At 40.9% G+C, this 26284-nt stretch overlaps 1 protein-coding gene and 1 pseudogene across 1 annotated transcript; one reads left to right on the top strand and one right to left on the bottom strand.

The window, feature by feature from the left end:
* The first annotated feature begins 3135 nt into the window (after positions 1 to 3135).
* Positions 3136 to 22978, top strand: LOC131899770 (A-kinase anchor protein 17B). The gene is made up of 5 exons (XM_059251231.1): positions 3136 to 3902; positions 8728 to 8858; positions 15775 to 16009; positions 16392 to 16460; positions 18779 to 22978. Exons 1-5 carry the CDS (start codon positions 3150 to 3152, stop codon positions 20396 to 20398), a joined length of 2808 nt encoding a protein of 935 aa, XP_059107214.1. The 5' UTR covers positions 3136 to 3149; the 3' UTR covers positions 20399 to 22978.
* LOC131899619 (riboflavin kinase-like) lies at positions 6959 to 8275 on the bottom strand (annotated as a pseudogene).
* Positions 22979 to 26284: the final 3306 nt, after the last annotated feature.

Below are 26284 nucleotides of genomic sequence, written 5' to 3'. Positions count from 1 at the left end.
GGTCAATATGTCTGTTTTTATGCTAGTTTTGGCTACAGTAGTTTCATGTGACATGTTTTGAAGTCAGACATTATTATGCCTCCAGCTTTGTTGTGTTAGCTTTTGCTCAGAATTGCTTTGGCAATTCAGGCTTTTTTGCAGTTCCATACAAGTTTTAAGAGTGTTTTCTCTTGTTTCTGTGAATGATGTCACTAGTATTTTGATAGATGTTGCATTGAATCAATAGATTGTATTGAATAGTATAGCTATGTCACAGTATGGATTCTTCTAGTCCAGGCATCATTCCAGGCTGTTGTTCATCATTCCAGGCTGTTGTCTATCTTAGTCTCTGTCTCTGTCTCTGTCTCTGTCTCCCCCCCCCTCTCTCTCTCTGTGTTTCAATTTCTTTTACCAGTGTTTTATAGATTTTATTATAGAGTTCTTTAACCTCTGTGGTTAAATTAATTTCTAGGTATCTTTATAGGTGTTACAAGTGAGATCATCTTCTTGATTTCTTTTTCATTTAGTTCATTGTTGTATAGAAATGTAAGCCAGATGTGTTGGTATACTCTTCAATCCCAGCACTCAGGAGGCAGGGACAGGATCTCTGTAAGTTCAAGGAGTTCAAGGCCAGTCTGGTCTACATAATGAATTCCATGCCAACCTGACATACATAGTGAGCCCTTATCTCAAAAATAAAAAAGAAGATTTATTTATTTTTATTTTATGTGTGTGAGTGTTTTGCATGCATGTTAGTGGAGCCCAGAAAAGAATACGAGAACTCCTGTAACTGGAGTTGCAGATGGTTGTGAGCTGCCATGTAGGTGCTGAGACCCAAACTCCTGGTCCTCTACAAGAGCAGCCAGTGCTCTGAATTGCTAAGCCATCTCTGTAGCCCCCAGTACTAACTTTTGTATATTGACTTTTTATTCTGTAACCTGTCTGTCAATTCTAACATATTTTTGGGTAGAATTTAGTAGAATCTTTAGGCTTTTTTGTATATATTATAATGTTATCTGCAAATGGGTGGTTTGACTTCCTCCTTTACTACTGGATATTTATCTTTTTCTCTTGCTTAATTGCTTTAGCTGAAATTCTCAGAGGCCATATAAAAAGTGATTGACAGAGCTGCAGAAATGGCTCCAGTTAAGAGGACTGGCTGCTTTTCCAGAGGACCCAGATTTGATTCTCAGGACCTACATGATGGCTCACAACTGTTTGTAACTGCAGTTCCAGGGGATCTAACTCTCTCTTCTGGGATCCATGGGTACTGTACACACATGGTACTATATATGCAGGTGAAACACCCATACACATAAAGTAATAAAATTTAAAATATTCATTGATAATAGGTCTTTTGGGGAAAATTAGGTTGTTCTTTATAGTCATTCATTTTTTCCCCAAAGCACTCCCGATTCTAGGTCATTTTAATGATTTCTGAATACCTAATTCAAGGTCTGGGATGTAGTTCAGTGGTAGAGTACTAGTCTAGCATGTACAAGGACTTGGGTTTATTCCCCAGCACCACAAAAAATTAATCTTTTATATTTTTGGTTGTGAGCCTAGCCTTTAATGGCTGAGCTATCCCTCCAGCCCAAAAAATTAATCTCTATTAATGCTATTTAGAAGAATGTAACCAAGACTTTGAAATTAATCTATGAGAGTCACTATTTAAAATTCTTTTTGTCATCAGTATAATTTTGGGGGAGATGTCTGTTAAGATATCTTGTCCATTTTTCTGTTGTTGTTGAGATCAAATTTAGGGCATACACATGGTATGAAAATGCTCTGTCCCTCAGCTACATCCCCAAACCTATTTGGCTGGCCCCTTTAAATTTTGTTATTAGTTATGTGTATGTATGTGTGGGAATATGTATACAGGAGTCCAGTTGCCTATTGAGGCCAGAGAGGTGTCATGTCTCCTGGAGTTGGAGTCACAGGCTATTTTTAGCCAACTGAACTAGGTGCTGGAAACCAAACCTGGGTCCCCTGCAAGAGCAATGTGTGCTGGTAACATCTGAACCATCTCTCCAGCCTAGTTTGGCCCATACTTAGATTAGAGCGTTTGAATCTCTGTTATTCCAGCACTATTCATTGAAAAGATTATCTTGGCTAATTTCTTCATACATCCATAGATTATATGTGAATGTATTCTGAGTTTTCTATCCTGTTCCCTAAATCTATTTGTCTTATCTTTGATGAGTGTCATCTTATCTTAATGACTGTGGTGTTATATCATTTTTGAAGTTAGAGAGTGTCACTCTAACATTTCCCCACTATCCTTCAATACTGAGTTGGTTATTTTGGGTTTATATGGAAATACAAAATATATATTTTGTATTTCATTATAAACTTTAGAAATTTATTTTTGAGATATGGTCTCATTATATAGCTCTAGCTGGCCTAGAACTCTGTGTGAATCAGGATGGCCTTGAACTCACAGAGTTCTGCCTGCCTCTGCTTCTAGAGTGCTGAGATTAAAGGCGTGCGCCACCATGCAATGGACTTAGATTTTATATTTGATCCAGAACATAACTTGTTGAGCTTTTTATTGGGATTATGTTTAATATACAGATCTAGTCAGAAAGAACTAACATATTGAGCCTTCTTATGGATCTACTGCAATACTTAGTTCTAGAATATTTTTCATCAGAGTTTTGTAGTTTCTTTTATAAGATTTTATGTATATTTTGTTAGATTTCTACCTAAGAATTTCATGGATTTGGTGCTAATGTAAATGCATCATGTTTTTTTGTTATTGTTATTGTTGGGAGAAAGGAGTAGTTAAGACAGGGTCTCATTTGGTCAAGATGGACTCAAAGTAGTAGCAGTCCCTGTACCTCTATTTCCTGAGTGCTGGGGTTGTAGTGTGAGCCACCATACTTGGGTTGGCCTCATGTTTTAAATCTCTAATTCAGCTTGTTTTCTACTGGAGTATAGGCATGCCCTTGGCTCTTTTGGTTAACCTTACATCCTACAACCCTACTATAATGGCTTATTTGATTCAAGAGCTATAAGATACTATTTTAATTCTACTCATAGTATATTTTCCCTCTATCAGTTGGATCTAAGTCTAGCAATGCTAACACCATTTCACAGTTCAAATCTGTGTTTTGCTCCATCTGTATTAAATTTTTCTCTTTTGTCCTCTAAGGTGGTGTGAGGACACCATGACAGTCACAGTGGTTTATGATAACTCTGAGGCAACAGAGCTCTGTGCTGCTCAGCACCTCTACCTCAAGCCCATAGCAAAATTAATGATCAACGTATTGCTCCCAGAATGTATAGAACCCGTGAGGCCCTTCTCTAACTGGGAAGTTCTTGACCAACTGAAAAGTCTGATTTGCCCTGACCAGTTTACCACAGTGCGACTCTCCAAGAGTACAAAAGATTTCATCCGATTTGAGGGTGAGGCTGAAACCCGAAGTTTGGTTCAGATCCTGAAAGCGAAGCTACATGGGAAGATCATCAAGCTAAATGGCTTGAAAACTGACTTAAAAGTAGTGGCTACAGATGCCCAGGGAGAGTGGGAACACTTCCCCAAAGAGAAAGAGGCCTCAGTGGTTGCGGGAGCTGAAGAACAAGACCATGGTAAGAGCCCAGATTCCATCTACTTTGAAGGCTTGCCCTGTAAGTGGTTTGCACCGAAAGGTTCCAGTGGAGAGAAGCCCTGTGAAGAGATCCTTCGAGTAGTCTTTGAGAGTTTTGGGAAGATCAAGAATGTGGATATCCCCATGCTTGACCCCTACAGAGAAGTGATGACAGGTGGGAGCTTTGGGGGTTTTAACTTCGGCTTGCAAACATTTGAAGCCTTTATCCAATACCAAGAGTCAACTGACTTTATCAGAGCCATGGAATCCCTTCGAGGAAAGAAGCTGATGCTGAAAGGAGACGATGGCAAAGCTCTGGCGTGTAACATTAAGGTAAGCAGGGTCCAGACTCCAGTTTCCATTGTTCCAGTGAGCCTGAGCCCGAGTTGGAAAGAAGCATCGAAATTAAGTGTCTTTACATTCCACTAGGGTCGGATTAGTTGGTGCTGCAGAGATGCATGCTATCATTTATACATGCATGTTTAGGAAGAAAAACCATCTTAATGTGAACACCCAATCTTCTGAAATCAGGTAGCCCACTCGCTAGGATTTTCAAGTGATGGTTCGTATCACGTGGGTCTCTGCCCAAGCTTTGGGAGGGCATTAAAAGATTATTCATGCCTCCCACAGGACTATTTCATATGCTTATTATACTTGACAAGCTGCTGTGAGAGGGAGTTATGAAGTCTGAAACCACAAGGCGAGCAGTTCTCTCCCTCCTCATTCCCTTGGACCAAAATCTTAAAGGCCTGTGTGCGTTGCTTTCAAAAGCAGCCTGTCTATCTAGACATGTCACTTCAGTGATGTCTGGGATTGCTTTGGTCATCTTCCTAGTTTATTTGCATTCATCAAGATTTATTTCAAGGCCTGGAAACATTTAGACTTATCAAAATGGAACTGCTGTAATTTTTTATAATATATAAGCACAATATAAAAACTGAAAATGTACACAGTCAGCTAACACCTAAACAATATACTATTTAAAAAAACAAAATATTTTACAAAATATAAGGTGCCAATAAAATATCAAAACACTGGAGCTGGAGAGATGTCTTCTTAGCATTTAAGAGCATTGGATGCTCTTGCAGAGGACCCAGGACCCAGGTTTGGTTCTGAGCACCCACATGGTGGTTCACAAGTATCTGTAATACAGTTCCAGGGGATCTGAAGCTCTCTTATGGCTTCTGTGATTCCCAGGTATACAGGTGGTGCACAGATATACATGCAAGCAAAATACTCATACACATAAAATAAAATAACCAAAGTATCACATGCTAAATGAGAACATAGTTAAGAACAAACATAAAGCTGCTTTATCCATTCTGGGTTTGAGTTCTAAATTTGTCACACAAAGCCACTAATAAGTGAGGCTTCTTTTAGATATGGGATTTATAACATTAAACACTTTTTTTTTTAGCTAGACATGGCAGTATATGTCTTTTATCTCAGCACTTATGATATAGAAGCAGGGGGATCAGAAATTCAAAAGCAACTTGGACTCTGTGGGACTTCAAGTCTCCAAGAAAGCAGTAGCTGGTACTTTGGATATAAGTGGGCTGGTGGAGTGCTTGCTTAGCATCCACAAAGCCTTAGGTTCCATGGAGAAATTTGGGTGGATTGTTTTACTTTTTGGTGTATGAACTTATGATAATGCATTTTATTGCTTTTTCACTTCTTTTATATTTAAAATACATAGGTACAAAACCAAACATGTACATATATATATATATATATATATATATATAAAGTTTATATTGTATTTATATGTATAAATCCATCCAAATTTCTCCATGACTTCATTCCTGTTCTCTAAGTTTTAATGTTCTTCTACAGATTTTAAGTGCTTATTTCCATCAGTAATTATAATTTACTTATGCATCTCGGAAATGATTTATAATGTGATATCTTTAAAATTACCTTCTATATACTTCAACTCTACCCTCCCATTCTGCCTCCCCACCAGAAAATCTGTTGCTGAAATGAACAAGAATATAGAGAACTATCTGATGCAGCTCCTAAATATCCCAAGATTTCTGCCTATATAAACCAAAGAACCCAATTGGCTAAAAGTTATAGTTAGTAGGGGGGGAAACTCAAGATATTTAACTAAAACTTTTTAATCTCAAGTGACAAAACACTCTCTAGTCTAGCATTAAATTATATTGGGCATATACAGTTGGGATAGCTTAGGGTTGCTGGAACATATAATTGTATTTAAAAAAACAACCTTCTAGTTGTTTCAGAATTTAATTGGTTATTAATATTTTTAGGGGAGAAATAGCTAACTTGTGTTAATAAGCAGGTACATATAAATGGATGGCTGTTTTCACTTATGCATTTATTTTATTTTATTTCTTTTGTTTTGAGACCAGCAGGCCTGAAACTCAAGCTTGCAGTCTTCCTGCTTGAGTCTCCTAAATGCTGTGTTTTCAGGCACGTGTCACCACACCTGGCCTGTGTGCTCATTTAAGTCCTGCAGAACCATAAGAGTGCAGTGCAGGCACACACTTAATCACGATTCCTATTGTGATGGAATAGAAGGGTATAGACGCATTTTCTTAAATGTGCAGTTGCAGGTTATTCCTAATGGGAAAAACTGACAGTCTTTTCAAGCTAGAATGAACCAAAGAGAAGAACAGTATTGAAGGAAAAGAATATCTACTGTTTTGAAAAGGAAAAAGGTGTATTATAAAACACAAAAACAAGGTCTGCAGAGCAGAAAAACACCTGTCTTTAACAAACAAACAAAAACCCCTGATAGGCAGAGGGAATCTAGGCCACTTGGAATTGAGGACGCACCACACAGACACGGAGACAGTACAGTGAACTGCCCTCACAGGGGAAATCAGGAAAGCAAAATTCACAAAAGTCCTCTTGCCTGTAATAAGTCCTCTTACTTGTAATTATATATTAATGCACAAGATAGCAAAAATTACAGTCTTGCGTTTTCCTTCTTAGGCTTAGAATGAATTATCAAACTTCTGTTAATACATTTACTTTTCAGGCTTCCTCTGGTTAGCAGTGTATGCTATACAAGTACATATACACTCATATTTCACCATAATAATTTTGGTTCTTGTCTCAAATCATTGACATACTTTTTTGTATACATCATCTTATTTTCATTATAATGCACTTACTATATTTCTAGTGATTCATTTTAGTCAACTTATCACATTAAACACATCTTAATTTTAAATGAATATTTTAGTAGTATAGTAGGATGCATTGAACTTAGCAACTGAAGCACAGTAGAGTAACGACATCATATTGTTTAATTCACAGCTATAGAAAAATGTTTGCCTTTTAAAATACAATCAAGATGAGACTACATAGTTTATGAACAGCGAAATACTAGGAAACAGTGGATGAAGAAGTAAGGTCATTTTTCATCCATGGCCATTCATAATTTTGTTTTTAGAAACCTGGAAGAAATGTTCGTCTTTGAGTAGTAAATATTCTGGTAAATCTAGTCTTTTAGTTGTTTCTTCAATCTCATGAGTTACCGAAATAAGTGATGCTAAAGAACCAAAGTTCTTTTCTGGGCCGAGGTAGGCAACAATGACCACGTTGAGGATTTCCTCATAAAAGTCCTCTTTGAAGGGATGCACGATATGTGCTTCTATGGATTTGGTCACAGTCTTGCGCTATGGGCTCCAGCCTCGTATTCATCACCATCTTATGAGCATTCCCACTTCCAACATCAGAGAAATGATCATAAACTGGACATTTGTTCTGGAAAAATTAGCTGTGACAACACCCAGCTGCTTGGAGCTACAGCAGAAGCCTTGCATCACTTGGCCTAGGCAGAAGTACAGCAGCCTTTAGGCGTTCAGCAGGTTTCCAGCAGATTTATTGTGAACCATCGCTGGGAACACGGGCTGTGGCCTGATCTATACATCCCATGGAACCAATAAGCTCAGTCCCCTGGACCAGCTTGGGTACTCAAGCAAGAACTCTGCATTTCCGGGTTGGTTGTACACTAGCAGGACTGCACCAGCAGCACAGGCATCAGCACATGCTGACCCTAGTAGCTATCTCTAGGAGGCACATCGATTATCACCCTGAAGCCCCAACTCAGCAATGGAAAAGACGCAGCTAAATTCTTCTCTAAACCAGTCTTTGGCATGAATTTGCACTTTCAGTTTCTAGTGCCTCTGTGTGTGTGTGTGTGTGTGTGTGTGTGTGTGTAGCTACTTGTGTTAAAAGGAACCATGGCTGGGAATGTATTGTTTTCATGCATATCTACTTATTTATTTTTTGCAGCCCTGGGAATACAACCCAGGATTTTGCTAATGCCAAGCAAGTACTCTACCACTGGGCTACATCTCTAGTCCCCTTGTGTACATTTCAATGACTAGTTCTCCTTCTCTTTATTTTTTTTTTATTATTCATGGTGGGCATCAAACTAGAGACTTCCTATATACTGACGAGTTAACATAACATCTGCCTCTGTTCTAGTCTATAAGCATATCTGTTTATCTCACTTATTACATTTCAAGATATGAAATGTAGTTTGATAATCTGATTTCTCATTAGGTTAGTTTTCTTGTCTCTTTTCTGCCTACCCCATTCCTTGCCATGTTCATTATTTTTATTGCTGCTGACTTAAAAAACAACAACACATCAATCTAGTTGATTTGTATGGCTTATTAGAGGTAATATGTTTCTGACCTGTCCCTAGACAGCCCTGTGATGCTACCCATGGTCGTATGTAAAGTAAGTTCCTACACAAAAATTTAAGACATGAAAGTAGGCAGGGCACTAGTTGGGGAGGAAGTGGTGTTTGTTGGAGTGGGAGGGTAATAAGAGAGCAAAGAGATGACTATGTTCACAATACAGTACAAATATGTATGACATTGTCAAAAATTAAATTAAAAACTAACGAGAAATACTGCTATACAGTTAAGTTTAATTGTATAAAATTAAGATGGTAATTTGATCTACCATTTGAAAGGTTTGCCAAAGAACATCCTAGTGCCTCCAAATTCTGTTCAGCTCCTGGCACATAAGCAGTAGTGGCTGGGATTCAAAGGGCATTTTGAATTCCTTGATTTTGACTTGCTGTGTGCCCTCTTAGCTTCCTCTCTCTCATCTGGGATCCATCCAGTCCACTGACAAGACTTTCTAAGAAATCTTTCATCTGTTTTGGGGGCAGGTTATGTTTGATACAACCCAGCATTTCAGTGAAGGAGCTATACAGAGGAGGAATCAGGAAAGGCTAAAATTACAAGAGCTGGAGGAAGAAAGGAAAAAAGAAAAGAAGAGAGAAGAAGAAGTAGCTGAAAGGTAAGTAGACTGATTTTTAACAATGAAGAGATTTTTCCTTTTGACTTTTGGGTTACTTCATTTTGGCGAATAGCTAGATTTGATAGATAACATGGAGGTAAGGGCAGGCTTTGGCACAAATGAAAAACTCCATCAAAGACAGTCTTGGAAAGTGCAGGCAATAAAATAGATGAAAACAAGAAACCAGAATCAAGAACAAGTAATAAGGGATAATGAGACTAGCCAGATTAAGAAGTCTGGGGGAAAGAGATTTTAAGAGAGACCGAGGAACTTCAGTGCTGGGGTTTGAACCTAGGGCCTTGTACTTGATAGGCAAGCATCTCACCTGTGTGTTTATGGGCTATAGTCAGATCCAAAAGTTTGTAGTGATAATCCTAACATATTCAGTTAGAAATTTTATTACTTTACCAATATTATCTAACCTACCAATTTAAAATAAAAAAAAAAAAAACTAGTTCTGGTAAAGCTTTCTTTTTCTAAAATGACCAAGAATCAAAGTAACCCAGAATCATGGACTTGTTGGGATCACTTTTTCTTGTTGGCCAGAATTCTTATTGTGAATTTGAGGTACTTCCATTTTGTTTCTTCAGTCTTAACATTAGTTACCCATCTTGGAGCTTGAGCCTAGCTGAATATTTGCCTAGTTAGACCATTGCCAAACATTTGCCAAGAAAGGACAGATACCAGCTTTATAGGGCTCTGAGAACCATTTTTTAACCTTCTGGCCCCTCCTATTTTATGTAAATCATACCATTTAAAAAAATTAAGGACACCGTTGAAAGGATGACAAACAGTGATGGTGGTGGTGCTGGTTACTGCATGGAAAGGTCACGGTCACAACAGAACCCAGTGTTAGTTTTTAGAGCTTTATTAGGAGGGAAAGTGGGGAGGAGGAAGAGGAGAGCCAGGCCTGGGGAGAGAGAAAGATGGTAGGGTGGAGGAGGGAGCAGAGCAGAGAGAGAGAATGGGGTCTGCATCCAGCTTTTAAGGTGCAGGTTTCATGACCATGCCATGTGTACGTAGTCGCCAATACCTGCTGATGACGTAAGACACAAGACCCTGAACTGCACATGTGTAGAAGTGAGGGCAGAATCCCAACATTCTAGACTTTTTGCTTATTATAAAAAGCAAGTGAATAGGAATAGGGGCGTCATTTCTCCCAGAAAACCTGCTTCCAGTGGACTTGGTGGGCATCAGTTGGCTCTTAGCAGGGGTAGGGAAGAGGGCTTTCTGAGGTAGACAGGCGTCCTGGGATGGTGGGCTGTTCTGCTGCCCTGGAGCTGTCCATACCTCTTGGCTTGGCACTCTGGCTGCTTTTGAGTCTGACAGGATGCTGGTGAGACAGAAAAAGCCTGAAGTAGATCTGACCTGTCCAGATGGATTTAAGCTGGTTTCTGGAGCTTGGGAGAAATTTTGAACATGTTAAGAAGCAGCCATGAGAAAATTAGTGACCATTGTAGTGTTTGTACTCTGCTTATATTGGTTAGTGTTAATTAGAGAGACAGAGAGATTGGGACATGTTTTTAAGCTTTATCAGAGACAGATTATTTTAAGGCACCTGTTTCCTTTACTAGTTCAGCATCCAGGAGACACAGGTGATCAGTTGTTGAAAGCATTTAATAGTAATAGATGGTTATATTAAAATCTGTTTTTGCAAATAGCCAAACAAACGGAAACACATGAAATATGAACCAATGGCTGAGGGGTCACCAACTGGATCAGGCTCTCTGAGTGGGTGAGAGTGTTGATTGGCCTGATCTGTTTGGGAGGCATCCAGGCAGTGGCACCGGGTCCTGTGCTCATTGCATGAGTTGGCTGTTTGAAACCTGGGGCCTATGCAGGGTCGCTTGGCTCGGCCTGGGAGGAGGGGACTGGACCTACCTGGACTGAGTCCACCAGGTTGATCTCAGTCTGTGGGGAAGGCTTTGCCCTGGAGGAGATTGGAATGGGGGGCAGGCTGGGGGGAAGGTGAGGGGGGCGGGAGGGGGGAGAACAAGGGAATATGTGCCTGTATGTAGAACTTAATTGTATTGCAAAATAAAAATTTAAAAAAAAAATCTGTTTTTGTAGAACCCAGATACTTTTGGGTCTGGGAGTGCAAATACCTTTTAGCTGTTACAGTTTCTTACTTGATGATGATCTTTGGACTCCAGTTTTGTGGTAATTCTGTGACCATTAGCTGAGCAGTTAATTAGAAGAGGGAACTGGGAAGAGAAAAGTTTGTGGGGTGAGAACTCATTTTTTGGAATTAGGGACAAGGCAGAGATCAAGGCCCTGTATTGGTTTAAATATTAAGGAAACTCCACGTAGTTAAAATGGAGGTTTATTTTGTGGGGTAACTTACAAGTAAAGGGATAGGTAACAGGGTCTGGGAAAGGTGTAACGCAGTCCAGCGGTGTTCTCTGGAGAACTCTGCTCAGTCTCCCTCCAGCATCCGGGGTCCAGGAACCAAGAGAGCCGGCACATCCGGATAGGGTCTTCAGGGTCCTCCCTTAGCCCCGCCTTGTAGGCGTGACAGTTACCGAAGCCTCAGTGGTGGGTGGCACTTCCAGGTCAAAGCTGGAATGGCTACCCAGTACAGCCCTGTCTGTGTGCATGAGGAAGAGAAGCACTTCTGACAGGTCTGGAGTGAGACACATGGAGGGAGCAATGAAATGAAAGCTCCTACCTTAGCTGGAAAATATTTTCCCATTAAGTAAGTCTGAAAGTGCAATTAAGTCTGGGGATGGTGGTAAGGCTGTCCTCCCTACCCCAACAATAGGGAAACAAGGAGAGGTGAGACCCCAAAACTCCCAGGACCAGGTTAGTGTCTCTGGTGTACAGAAGGAAGGAAACGGATCGCTTCCATGCTGCATTCTGGGTTCCCTGCAAACAAGCCTGTGGCTAAGCCTAGGTCTGCTGAAGGTCTTTGTCTGTCCCCCTGCCCCTTGGTGCCTGGGTGAAGTCAGCTGACCAGTTGTCTTTCTAGGTGGCACTCTGAACAAGGCTCAACTAATGGCCTGGCAGGGCACGCACTACCCCCCCCCCCAAAAAAAAAAACAGGGACCCAGAGGCTTTTGGGAGCCTGCATGTGCCAGCACTTGGCAATTCTGTTTTTGGGTTTTTTTCTCTCTCTCCCCTGGTACACATTAAATGCCACAGCTGAAACTTCTGCCTGTGGAGTCAGGAGCTTTGCTCTCCAGATGCTTAAGTTTTAGCCCTATGCTGGGGAGCTCTGGGAGACAAGAGATGGATTTTACTCCATGTCTTGAATGTTTTTTTTTTCCTTGATGTCGGCTGGCTTGAGGACAGCTTTAGAAAGACCCGCCATGAGGCAGACTATAAACTGATCTCTGGCTATAGAGCCATCCTTATTACTGTGATCCCCATGTGTGTTTTGATCATAAACTTACATGGATCCTAGCCTGCTTTCAGACCCACCCGTCTGTGCTTCTCAGGGCAGCTTGAGAATGAGTGGGTGGAGTTAAGGTGAGTTAGGATGAGAGACAGGGTTGGGCAGGAGCAGTCCAACCAATACTGGAGAGTGGAGAGCGGAAGTCGGATAGACAGTAGTGGTTGCACACGGCGGAGAAAGGATCAGAAATGGAGAAGTAGAAGGGTTCAGAGCTCCAGTAGAAAGCTTGAGGATAAGGTAACTCTTTTCATTTGCCCATTCGCTGGCAGAAGTTAGATAATTCCCGTGAAATATTGGGGTTGAAACAGCCAAATTTACTGGTATCTGGGGATATTTAAGGCATTTGTTAGAGGAGGAATGGAACCACGAGAAGGAAGCCCCTGTCCCATGGCTGTAGCGCTGAGAGAGAAAAATAAAAAATTAAATTAACGAATGGGATCCCAGGCTCCTATTTCAAGCGTCCTTGAGAATAGGCAGTCTGTGGACTGGCATTAACAGCACATATTACCCAATCATCATCATGAGAAGGGCAAGGGCTGGGGCGTAAGTACCGGAGGACCCCCCACAGGCCCAGACAACATCTAATACTTCGCCAAGATTAAATGTGTCATGGTATGCAGCCGAGGTCTAGTGCAAAGAATATAGCTCAGGCTGCAGTCGCGAGAAACGGTGGGGGACTCACACGTATGGTGTGTGGGTCCAGAGGCTAGGAAAATGAAAAAAAAAAACTGGATTTGGATCAGGCAGTCACAGGTCCTCGGTATAGGTTTCCAACAATGCTCAGCCCTGGACACTGAGTGAGCGGAATTTCCTATCCGAGTCACAACACCAATGAATGGATAATAAACAGCACTGATGGTGGCGCTGGTAACCACATGGAAAGGTCACGATCATGACAGAACCCAGTGTTAGTTTTTAGAGCTTTATTAGGAGGGAAGGGGAGGGAGGAGAAAGAGGAAAGCCAGGCCTGGGAAGAGAGAAAGATGGTGGGGCAGGGGAGAGAGTAGAGCAGAGAGAGAGAGCAAAGGTTGCATGACCATGCTTCACATACATAGTTGCCGGCGCCCGCTGATGACGTAAGATACAGGACCCTGAACTGCGCATGTGCAGGAGTGAGGTCGGAATCCCAACAACCATTCTACATGTCCCTCATGTTTTTGGCTGGTCACATCCAGGAAATTTGGCAAGAGCTTCAGCCACTTCAAGATACTATTCTTTTTGTTTGTTTGTTTTTGTTTTGTTTTTGAGACAGGGTTTCTCTGTGTAGGTTTTTTTTTTCTGGTGCCTGTCCTGTATCTCTCTCTATAGACCAGGCTGTCTTCAAACTCACAGAGATCTGCCTGGCTCTGCCTCCCAAATGCTGGGATTAAAGGCGTGTGCCACCACCACCCAGCAAGATACTATTCTTTCTCAAATTCCAAGCCACACATCCTATTTAGACAAATAATCCTTTGTCCTTTGGCTAAATCCTGATGCAGGTAATTGCTCTTCATTTCTTCCTACATTTTCATGAGGGTCTAACTGAATTTATAGGGTTCCTTTTCGTCTCTGTATCCTCTCTAGCATTTATTTGTTTTCTTTATAACATCTATTCTGACAGAGGTAAAACGGAATCTTAGTGTAGTTTTAAGATGCATTTTAATTTTTTTATTTGACTACATGTATTTATATGTACTATGTGTGTGCCTAGTACCTGTAGAGACCATAAAGGATGTCAGGTTTTCTTGAGCTGCAATTACAGACCCTTGTGAGCTGCCATATGGGTATGAGGAACTGAACCTGGATCCTCTGCAAGAGCAGCCAGTACTCTTAACTGTTGAGCTGTTTATCTGACTCTTAGTATATTTCTGATTTGAATGATGATGGCTATTAGACATTGTTTCATATAGCTATTTTCTATTTGTTCTCCTTTTGGGAACTGTCTAATTCATTTGTTCACTTATTAATTGGATAATTTGATTTTTGATGGCTAATTTTAAAAGTTCTTTATATATTCTACATATTAACTCCTTCAGATACATAGCTGGAAAAGCTTTTCTTCTATTCTCCCAGCTCTTTTACAATCAAGAAGAAATATATATATATATATATATATATATATATATATATATATATATATATATATATATATAAAAGGAGCAAAAAAAAGTTAGTTTTTTTTTTTTAAATGAAGGGACTGGAGAGATGACTGAGTGGTCTAGAGCACTGTCTCTGTCTCCTTTTTCAGATGTTCTAGGTTTAATTCCCAGGTCCCATGTGGCAGCTCATACCTGTCTATAACTCCAGTCCCAGGGAATATGACACCTTTTCTGACCTTGAAAGGCACCAGGCATACACATGGTACACAGACATACATGCAGACAAAACATCCGTATACATTAATTAAATGAGTAAAAATGGTAACCTCTTGGAGCAGCTCCTTCCTGGGTCCTCTTATATCAGAGTTGAAGTCTCCCATCTTCATACTGTACAAGCAGGGGTTGAGCACACACCTGTCAAGGCCAGATGTTCATTGGATCTGCATTCACTTTAGGGGTTTCCCCTTTTTGCATTGCCACAAAGGGTGAGGCCCACCCACCACTATGTTCTTCCCAGTCTGAGCCTTGTCCTGCCTGAACTTCTCAGCGTGGCATGTCAGTCTCAAATGGTAGATGACACTTGACTGTAGCCTTCCAAAGGATGGGGCATGGCAGATCTATCTTCCAGGAGGAATCACTGTCACACTAAATCCTCCACCTGGATTTAAGGCTCAGGAGAACTGTAGCCTTCTCATGTGGCTGTGACTGCCTTCCCTGTTTTATCAGAGCTTGCTGTGTCTGGGACTCCAGGGAGCTGGGTGGACTGGTTTCATCCATTGTTTGTTTTTCTGAGCTTTTCAGCTGTCCTAGTTTTGTGATTTCAGACCATATCCCTTTTTTCTGCCTTCAGAATAGAATCTGTTGTTCATTTTCTTGCCTGTTCTCCTTCACAGCATTACAGAAAAGGGCCAAAGCTCTCTTTCCTCTCCTTTCTTCCTTCCTTCCTTCCATCCACCCATCCTTCCTTCCTTCCCTGTTTCTAAGGTATCCTTTACACATTTGTATTTTACCAAGAAAATTGTGTCTTTTCCCTTGACTGAAGTTTTATGGATTTTAGGGGGTATATGTTTTTTTTTTTATGTATGTGCTTGTACAGGGGTGTGTGTGTGTGTGTGTGTGTGTGTGTGTGTGTGTGTGTGTGTGTGCCAGAGGACCTCAGGTGTCATTCCTCTGATGCTGTCCATCTGTTTTTTTGAGAAAGAATTCTGTGTACAAGTAGGTCCTTGTACATATAAGGCAATCACATTACTGATTGAGCTCTCTCCCTAGCCCCTGGTTATTATTATTTTACCATGAATTGGCAGTTATAGGTCCCAAGGTTACCTACCAGTCATAGGTTTCTAGAAACCTAAATGATTCATTCTCCAGGGTGGGGGGATGGGAGTGAGACTCAATGGCTAATAATTATTGCTTGAATGAATGATGAATCTTAATTTTTGTCCAGAAAAAGAAAAGACGAAGTAAGAAAAGCCCAAGAGAAGAGAAAGAAGGCCAGGGACAGGAGGCGAGCTCTGAAGGAAAGAGACAGACACCGGCAAAGAAAGGACAAGGTGAAAGCCAAGGCTGAGGCTCGTCAGGAGCTGGATTCTTCAGAGGAGTGGGAGGAGCGGAAGTACTTGCTGGCTCAGAGGCGTGTTGAGGCCCTGCGTTTGCTCCGGGTACTCCTGAAGAAAATTGCAGTAAGGCTGTTTTCCAATTATTCTCTTCAGTTTTGGTAGGTACTAGTCTTTCTGAGGCCCGACCTTTGGTTTTAAGTACTGTTCCACTGTGTGGCAGACTTGTGGCATTCATAGGGGTTTCCTTTAAATCAATGGCTCCCACATAACCCCAGCCATGGATTTCCAGAACCAGTCTCTAAGACAGCGCTGACTCAATTGTGCCCTCAGCTCATGCTTCTAAACTTCAGGATGGCGTTCAGAACACTTTAGCTACTTCATCTTCTTTTCTGAGTTCCTAATGGATATGATGGGGAAATAGCAGGGGGAATCAAAGGGTGGGCATGGTGTGGCTGTTAGATCTGTGGCCTTCTATTAACTGTATTCATCCATCCATCTGTAACAGGTTTGGGTGAAAAGGGAGAAGAACCTCGAGCCTTGTCAGGCTCATATTAGCCTTGTCCTGAACTATCTGGTAAGGGATTTTTTTAACTCACAGATTACCTTCTTCACAAATTTTCATTTATCTAAGACAGTTCCCTCCCTTTATGGGCTCCTAGAGATAGCCAGAATCACAGATACCTTCGAATAAAAGCCAGAGATGTTTTGGAAGTGTTTGTTTAGAAGTCCATATGCAGTGTTTTTAAATAGGAAGGATGACAGCTGTTGCTATTCTGTCAAGTGAATTTTATGTCTATTTGCCATGTTGATCTCCTGCTTGTTACTATAGATAGCTAAACTTAGTGAAAGCAGGATCAGAAAAAATAATCTCACACTTGGATTATTGGTAGCAAGCCCAGCTAGATTGGATTTTAGTTTATCTTAATGACATCCAAGTGGAACTCTTTTTGTAGAATCCACCTCTTTAAATGGGTATAGAACCTAATTCTAGAACCCATTAATACTTACACTGATTACAGGTTAATAGGGGGTGCTGTGACCTGACATGTGACAGCAAACCTTCCTGGGGATGGGGATGCAGGCCATTGTTCCCCCACTCCTCAGCTCTGCAGAACACATTGCATCAGACTTGACCACAGGCAAATCTGTGGGCACAGCTATATTTTCTACTTGGTGTTTTGCTTTTCTTTTCTGACTTTGTAAGGTGCAAGTGTTATACTACTAAACTGCATCTCTGGTCCCCTATCTTCCATCTTAATGAGGCAGACCAGGTGGCTCAACTCTGAGACATCCTCAACTTGCAATCCATAGAAAAAAGAAGGAAATACGAAACGGAGGGGCAGTTTATTGTTTCAGTGGATCTTGCTGGACACATTTCACCCATGTGTCTTTTCTTGTGCTAGGGTTTCCTGTGAGGGCTACAGAGCATTCCTTATTCCTCTTGGTTTCTCTAGCACCTATTGTAAAACCTAAAACAGTATGCTTGTCAGTTTTTTAGTATTAAGAAGTTTTCTATTCATTTTACATACCAACCACAGATCTGCCCCCCTCCTCCCTCTTCCTGTCCCCCAGCCTTCACCCGCAACCCACCTCCTCCAAGTCAAGGTCTCCCATGGGGAGTCAGCAGAGCCTGGCACATTCAGTTGAGGCAGGTCCAAGCCCCTCCCCGCTGCACCAAGGCTGCACAAGGTGTCCCACCATAGGCACTGGGCTCCAAAAAGCTCGCTCATGCACCAAGGAGAGATCCCGATCCCCCTGCCTGGGGGCCCCCCAAACAGTTCAATCTAAACAACTGTCTTGCATATCCAAAGGGCCCAGTCCAGTCCCATGGGGACTCCACAGCTATTGGTCCACAATTCATGCTTTTCCACTAGTGTGGCTGGTCGTTTCTGTATGTTTTCCCATCATGATCTTGATGTCCCTTGCTTATAGAATCCTTCCTCTCTCTCATCAATTGGACTCCTGGAGCTCGGCCATGGATCTCTGTATCTGCTTCCATCAGTAACGGAATGAAGGCTCTATGATGACAGTTAGGGTATTCACTAATCTGATTATCAGAGTAGGCTAGTTCAGGCACCTCTTCACTATTGCTAGTAGTCTAAGGTGGGGTCATCCTTGTGGATTCCTGGGAACTTCCCTAGCACCCTGTTTCTTCCTATTCCCATGATGTCTTCATTTATCATGGTATCTCTTTCCTTGCTTTCCCACTCTGTCCCTGTTCCAGCTCCAACCTCCCATTTCCTTATGGTCTCATCCCCCATTCTTCGCCATCCATTACTCTCCCCACTCCCAGTTTACTCATGGAGATCTCATCTATTTCCCCTTCCCAGGGTTATTGATTCATCCCTCTTATGGTCCTCCTTGTTAGCTAGCTTCTCTGGAGCTGTGGGTTGTAGGCTGGTTATCCTTTACTTTACATCTAGTATGAGTGAGTACATACCATGTTTGTCCTTCTGAGTCTGGGTTAAAAAGAGCAAGGTACTTTAAATGCCATGCCATAAGAATGGTCACAGATTTAGTAAAAACAACTCATATTAGATCTAGACATTTAATTTAGTATTGGTATTATTCCGAATTTGGACCTAGTCTGGGTTTCTTTAGAGCAACACCGGCTCAGTTCTTGGACAATTTCAATCTCTTTGTGTTGAATTTTGTTTACATTTATTTATTTTGTGTGTGAGTGGAGAGGGGCAACATGCCACAGTGTGAATGTGTGTGGAGGTCAGAGGACAACTTCAGAGAACTGAAGTCAGTTTTCTTCCCTCTCACTGTGGGTCTCTAAGTTGGAACTCAGGTCGTCAGGCTTAGCAGCAGGCACCTTTACCTGCTGCGCCATCTTGCTGGCCCTGTTTGGGTTTTCATGAGAGATCATTGAATCTTTTTTCTTTCAAGGGATCCACACAGTGTAACCCACAGGAGGTTGATGTTATGAAGCCTGAAGCGCCTCACACCCCGGGGACTGCATTGAAAGCTCCAGAGGAAGAAGAATTAAACACTGTACATCTTCTGGATCAGGAAGAAAGGCCAAGTTATCAGGTTCCCAAGTCTAACAGGAAACAAAAACAAAAAGCAAAGAAAAGAACTAAGGCCCAGTTACAGAAATCTTCACACAGCCCCGGGATGAAACAAATAAAATACTCAACCAGAAAAGAGGAAACTGAGAAAGTGCTGACTGGTGGGTGTGATCACAGTTCGTTCTCTGACCAGAATCCCTTGCAGAGTACAATGAATCCTGACGAATCCCTTGAAAAAGAAGACCACAGAAGTTCTAATGAATCACATTCTTCTAGACAAGTTGGGATAAACCATGGCAGGAAACAGAAGATCTATGAAACAGATGAATTTATTGACTATCTCTTAAACTATTATCAGACTCCAGAATATGCCCGATTCTGCTTCGAAGCAAGTCACCTAACAAGCACATGTCAGTGGCAGAGAGATGTCTACGCCAAGGGGGATGGGTTTCAGATTAACTTGAGAAAGCAGAGGTGCCACTCAACTAGTCTGAGTGAAGTGGAGAGCCTGGAAGGGAAAGAACAGGATCAAGAGCAGCACTGGCCAAAGGTGTATATGAAGGATCCTGAGAACAAGTCAGAAAAGACAGGGCAGGTCAATTATGCCAAAGAATTTACTAAGAAATTAAAAAACCATTGCAAGGACATAGCAAGTGAAACTGAAGATCACCTGTCCCCAACTGATGGAGAAAGCTATCCTGTGGAAAAGATTCACAACCACAGAGTCAAAGATTCTCAACACACAAGAAAAAGTCCAGTTCCCTCGTCGTTAAGGTCAGTAGACGTGGGTTTGCCATTGGCAGACTTCTTGGAGGAGATTAGCAGTGATTCTGAGTGCTTCAGTGAAACTCTTAGCATAAACGAAGAGGAGGAAGAAAGGTCTGTGGCTGTACCTCTTGGTACTGACAAAATCATGAATTGCAAGCAGAAATCTAGGCCAAGTCAGCAGACCTTGTATTCAGAGTGCAAGCACGAGAGTGAGGAAAAATCCTCTAAACGCAAAGGTAGGGCTCCAGGTAAAAGGTCCAAGTATGAACTGAGATATTCATGGCTTGAGGATGAATGTGATTCCGTTCGAGTTGACAAGAACACAAGCAAACCCAGAGAAAAAATAGCTCCCAAATCCATGTTTGACGAAGGCTACTACCATGAATCGAGTTCCAGTGATGAATTAGAGAGCATCGCAAGAAAGAGGAGGAGGGTCACCAGTGGTGCGTTTGGCCAGAATGTGAAATACAGACCCTTTCATATGCCATTAATGCCACCAAAACGTGCTAGAGCTTTCTATTTGGGATACTTCTCCAGAAAAAGGCAGAATCCTTGGAAGTCAGAATATAACCAGGATGTCAGAAGGTTTAAAAGATATGAAAGTTCTGAAGATTACATGCTTGATTCTGGTAATTATTATGTTAGTCATGATGACAACCAGGAGCACATTGAGTATGGAAGCTACTTGGGAGACAGCTACTCTGACTCTTTTTATTTTAAAATGTTCTGATGGCCACTTTGATCAGGAACACCCTTATTTACAAGAAACAACTGGCGAAAAGAAAAACTTCAAACCAAATATAGCTATGTTGTTAGCAACCACAGACTAAGAACTAGAAGAGGGTCAAGTGCAAAAGCTTGTTCCTCTTGCCAAAGTTTCAAGTGTGGATCAAAATGATGGCAGGTATGCCAGCAAGCTTTGGAAATAGAAAACCTGCAGGTTCTGAAGCTTGGTGAAACAATGTAATTGCAAAACTTCATGATCGGAGGACAGATTTTATTTCAAGCTTTAATTTGGTACCAGTAAAGGAGCAGACTAGCATTAAGAAGGCTGACTAACCTTCAGTGGCTCTTTTGCTGTCATAACATCATGCATCATCTGTTTTCAAAGAGGACAATGGTGGACAAATGGGCATCTTTTGATGTGTTCGTAGATTTGGTCAGAAGCACTATGTATGGTAACAAACTTTCCTGAATTTTACTTCATAACAATTCTAGATAAAGGAGAGATCCAGAGGCTAGAACCTATGATAGATTTCATGGCTTTAGAATTTCATGAATACCCACCTGAAGGAAATGAATATATTCACAGTACTCGAAGAGGAAGAATCTAAAAGGGCCGATTGCCCTTTGATGGGTAAATAGATGGGACCATTAGAATTTTTCTTGTTTGTTTTATGAACCCCATATCTTTCCATACAAAAATAAAGCACCAGGATAGAATTTATAAAATCAGGGGGATTTGCAAAAGGAAATATCAAAAAATCCTGGAGCATCAATAATGGCACTTGGGAAGAAAAGTTTTGACAGTATTCTATTTCAGGCTATGTAATCCTTTCACTCAGGGTTGGGTGACATCAGTTTGTAAAAAGTCACTGAATATCCCCCAAACTGACTTTTATAAAACAGTAGCAAGTGCCTCCTCTGTCCTTAACAATGCCACGGAGTTAGGAAGAATTAAAAGAAAAGTCCATAGTTTTCTAGCTGTGGAAAAATTGTATGTGTGCAGAATTTGTAAACAATGTTAAATAAGCAATTTATCTTTTTGCTGACTCATTTTGGACTTCTTAAATACGTTTTTAAATTGAGATATTTGTAGATTCCTGAAGACTTACCCTTAGTGCAGTGCACGTTCTGTAGAAAGCTTGGCCGACTCTTTCTGCCTTACATTGGATTCAGGACCTCAGGGCAGTTAGTTGACCTTCATTTTCCCAGCAAAGCTATACCTGACCTGGCAATTGGTGATTAGTGCAATTAGAGACTGCCTGCAACAGGAATAGTTGTTTGGAATCCACAGACGCAGTGAAGGGCAGCAATTTCCTTTCAGTCTCCATTTGACATTCTGCAGGAACGCATCAGCTAGTGGAGGCAGGCAGGATGCCAGTCAGTGGGGTTGCTTACCATCGTGTGTCACATTGTGTGCCCATAAACTGCCTCTTGAGCAGCCTTGTGTCTGAAACGGTTACAGAATCTTATGATGTACCTGAAGTAAAAGCCGCAGGTTGTTTCATTGATCTGCATATTCCTATTTGAAGAGAGGTATGTTCAACCACTTCAAAGTCCAGAAAGGAGTGTTACAGATCCACATGTATCACTAATATAAAAACAAATGAATATTGTGCTGCCTCTCATGTTGAATCCCACTTTCAAGCCAGTGGTTGGTTTCACTGTTAAAACTAGGTTTGACTTGTCCAATCCAAAAGATTGCTCACGGGTTGAGAGTGCCTTTTTTTGTTTTGTTTTTGAGGACTAGCAATGACTTCATGACTATTCATGTTCAAAGTACTGTTGCCCAAAGTAGCCTTCGAAATTACAGCTCATATTTTGTCAGACAGTTTTCTGGCAACATATTATTCTCCTCCAATAAAAATCTGCCAACCCCCCCACCATTTTATTCCATTGAAACGAAATACATTATGGGTCTGTAATAGAAAACAGCTGACTGTTTTCAAACAAACAAACAAACAAAACCCACTCAACTTCCCTCATTTGATAATTTTTCTTGAGAGATTTTAGGCATTTTTGCTCAGTAAAAAAATAAAAATAAAATTGCAGAGTTCAGCAGCATGTGCAGAGTTTTTTCTGTAATAGATGCAGCACTTTTGTCCTGTTCGATTTGTTTGCTGAATGCTCTCCTGGGGCCACTTTTGCTGAACCCCGGAGTTTCGTATCCGTCTGTGGTAATGCATTGTAGATTGGTGTCCACCTCTTTTCGGTGTAGGCCTTACACAAGAAACGTAATCGCTACCTTTGTGCTTGTCATTCAGCGGCTTAGGAAAGAATGTAATGGGACAAACTGTTACGACTACTTTTCTTCTGGATATTGTTGTTAAGTTGTGAAAAGTATTTTCTCGTATCTTCTTTTTGTCTTATCAAACAAGGGCCGGAGTTGTTTTTAGTTAAATAGGGGTCTTTGTATGCTTTCCTTGTATGTGCTGCTAATCCTGTAAAGGAAAAGCCTGTAAATGTACTTTGTTCATTTGTTTGAATTTCTCAGGTAGAAAGCCATGTAACCTAGGTAATTTGAAAACACAACCAAATCAATGTGTTTTTGTTGCAAAACTGTTTAATGTGTTGATTTTAAAATAAATGGTGATTGATTCCACTTTGGGGAGAAGTTTCTATCTGTAGTATATGTTGCACTAATGTCGCTCTATTTGCTTATTTGCATTGTTAGAGAAATGCATATTAAATTTTCATATATTAAAAAATAAAATTGTCAATAGTGACTATTGACTGGTTAGATCAATGCACACCCATAACATTTCCAACCCATTTCAATATTTTAATTCTACCTCTCCTTTATGACAGGAACTGACTCAGAGTTGATAGAACAAAAAAACAGTTTCTTTTTCATTTTGGATAAACTGAAATCATATTTAGACTCAAACTTATCCTCCTCTAGGTACATCTAAAATTATTTTTGAGAATTTCATACAGGTATATAATGAAATATGTTCTAGTCTGGCCCCCCACTTCTCTCCATCTCCCCTCATTTTCCTCCCTAATTCACTCCCTTCCAATTTAATGTCTTTTTGCTTTTTGAGAACTCACTAAGTCTAGATAGTGCTGTGCATATGTGCATGGGCCACCCACTGGACTGTGGGAGACCTACCAGTGACCACACCCTCAAAGAATGATTCCCCCTTCCCAAGCAACTATCCACTGCTAATAGCTCCTCAGTATAGGGTGGGGCCTGGAGATCACCTCTACCATCTATACTGGGATTTTGACTGGCTTGACCTTGCGCAGGTAAGCAGAGCTGCTTGAGTGCATGGGGGAGTGATGGCCATGGCATGTCCAGAAGACAGCATTTCCAAGCATTCTTCCCCATCCTTTGGCTCTTAGGTTCTCTCTGCCTTCTCTTAAGTGATGACCCCAGAACCTTAGTGGTGATGGTGGGTGGGGTTAATATAGATGTCCTGTTTAAGGATAAACACACAATACATTTTTTAAAGACAGGATCTTACTTGTAGCTCAGGCTGGCTTTGAAATCCTGATCCTCCTGCCTCAGTTTCCCAAGTGCTGGGAATACATGTGTATGCCACCATGTTTGGCATAGTATGTTTTATCAGTGCTGTTCAATGGTAGCAAAATTGATTCTAGAGAATTCCATTTCATCCTATTCCCTCAGTTGTGTGTGAAACTTAAAGTTTATAGATGTCCAAAAAGAAATGGATGTGGAATGGGGAGTCTAGTCCAAGGAGCTTAGGCCCATAATTTGTCTTTGATCATTCAAGAGTTAACTGTATTTGTACATAAAATAGCAAACTGCTTCAAAGTATTATATAATGAAAATAGACTGTACCTTTAACTCTGTGCACTTTAGAGCTGTAATGTTCCTTGTTGGGTTTCACAAGCTCTTTCTGAAACATTAAGGACTGTATGGATGCTTGCTCTGAATCAAAAACCAAGCAACTCATGTCCCTTGGTCGGTCTCATGTCCCTTGGTAGGTCGACCACATTCTAGTTAATGGCCCCTTGCCTATGGGTAGCATAAGTTGAACTTGTTTTTGAAGAAAAGAGGGCATATTTTGGGGAAGGGATAGGAGTTAGTCTGATAGGAGTTATGGGTAAAGTGGGGTGTGTGTGTGTGCATATGATCAAAACACATGGCATGTATGAAATTCCCAAAGAATAAAAATATTTAGGAAAACAGAAGCCAAATACTCCTGTCATAAACCCCCTAAACTTCCTTAACATTTGGTAACCCCAGTGCCTCCAGTAGTAACATTTCTTAATAACATTGTTATAGTCTTTAGTTTAGAAAGCTGACTCAGAGGCAGAATTTGACAAGTCACAATATAGTTCAGCTCACTATTTTTCAACTTGTTTCTTTTCTATTTCCCTCCTTCTATGCAGTTCAGGCAGGCCTTTAACTTTTCTTGCCTCAGTTTCCCAGTGCTAGGGTTACATGGTTGTTCCTCTTTGTACACATAGAAGCCTAACACCCAAGTTAAATTCAATGTTAAGCTAAAGTCACATGACTAAATATGATTTATTAAATTTCTTACAATTTATCTTTTTGAGAATTTGACACATGTAAACACAGAACAGTGTGTTATGACCATATCTAAACTTCAACTCTCCTGGACCCTCCCGAACATGTCCCCTAGTCTTTAAAAAAATAGCCCACTACATCTAATTAGTGCTGCCTGTATATGTGTGGGTATAAGGTGCCGGAGCATGAGTAATCTAGTAGTGGTCACACCTTCAAAGAAAATTGGCTATGCCCACCTTATCGGCCATCAACTACCAATAGCTCCTCAGATAGGGTGGGATCAGGAGCTCCTCTTCAATTGGTGCTTGAATTTTGGCCGCTGAGCAGGTCACCACAGCTGCTGGGAATTCATGAGTGCGATAGCCACGGCATGTCCAGAAGCCAGCCACTGCACAGCACTACCCCCTATCCCCCCAGCTCTTGGGTTTAAAAATATTCAAATAAGCTAGCCACACTATACTGGGCAAAATCTTTTTATTAACTGACCCAAGCACTTCATTTTGTTTCTGATTTGAGGTAAAACCATTAAACACGGCTCACAAGAAAATACAATGACTATTTAACTACAATTACGAGAGTTTGACACCTCACTAGTGGTTCATATAATACTTTTACAAATTTATACAACTGTAGAATCTACTTAAGCTAGGTTTAGTATTAACCAAAGAGTATTATCCGAGACCTAGACACTTGACTACTACTTTTGAAGTGACTACAATTTTGTAACAACATAAGGATTTAACTGTTACCTTAGGAATGTGTTTTCCTTTAAAAATCACTCAGCTAATGCCATGTAGTGTTTTCTCATTCTTCAGAGATGACGGTGAAGGCTTTTTGAAAAGCACACACCTGTTCTTGCCCTGTATGTTCCTCTCAAATTTCCCATTTGGTCAAATAACCACATAACCATTGCCCTGCTACAAGCAACAGAACTGGGAAGCCAGACCCACGATCTTCATGTAATTTACGGGCTTTTTTTTTTTTTTTTTTTTTGCAAAGCTCTACTTTGAATGTTCAGATGCTGTTTTAGTCACAGCTGTCAGTTACTGTGCGTGTGTGATAGTTACTGTATGTGTTGAGAGTGTCCACATGAAGAAAAGGACAGTTAAATCAGTCCAGAAACACTGGAAATGTGTTTGTCTCAACTAAGCCCAAAAAGGAATTTTCATTTTGTTACTGGACTTCTCTCTAGAAACAATACCATAGTTTTTGGAACACTGCAGATTTGCCTTAGAGGTAGATAAAACAAAAATCATGCAGTTAAGTCAATTGAGTAAAATGGGCTTGTTTTCATAGAACAGCATGACTCGAAGTTGATCCTTCATTCTTAGTACATTGACCATTTTGACCAGTTTGTGGACATTTACCATTTTGACCAGTTTGTGGAAATAGCCA

This window comes from Peromyscus eremicus, chromosome X (genome assembly GCF_949786415.1).
Source record: "Peromyscus eremicus chromosome X, PerEre_H2_v1, whole genome shotgun sequence".
NCBI lineage: Eukaryota > Metazoa > Chordata > Mammalia > Rodentia > Cricetidae > Peromyscus > Peromyscus eremicus.
This window is presented reverse-complemented; position numbering and strand designations above follow the sequence as displayed.

Coding starts and splice junctions, on each gene's coding strand:
- LOC131899770 (XM_059251231.1), top strand. CDS start 3,150: ATGACAGTCACAGTGGTTTATGATAACTCTGAGGCAACAGAGCTCTGT. Junction 3,903..8,727: donor CTCTGGCGTGTAACATTAAG/GTAAGCAGGGTC, acceptor TTTTGGGGGCAG/GTTATGTTTGATACAACCCA. Junction 8,859..15,774: donor GAAGAAGAAGTAGCTGAAAG/GTAAGTAGACTG, acceptor ATTTTTGTCCAG/AAAAAGAAAAGACGAAGTAA.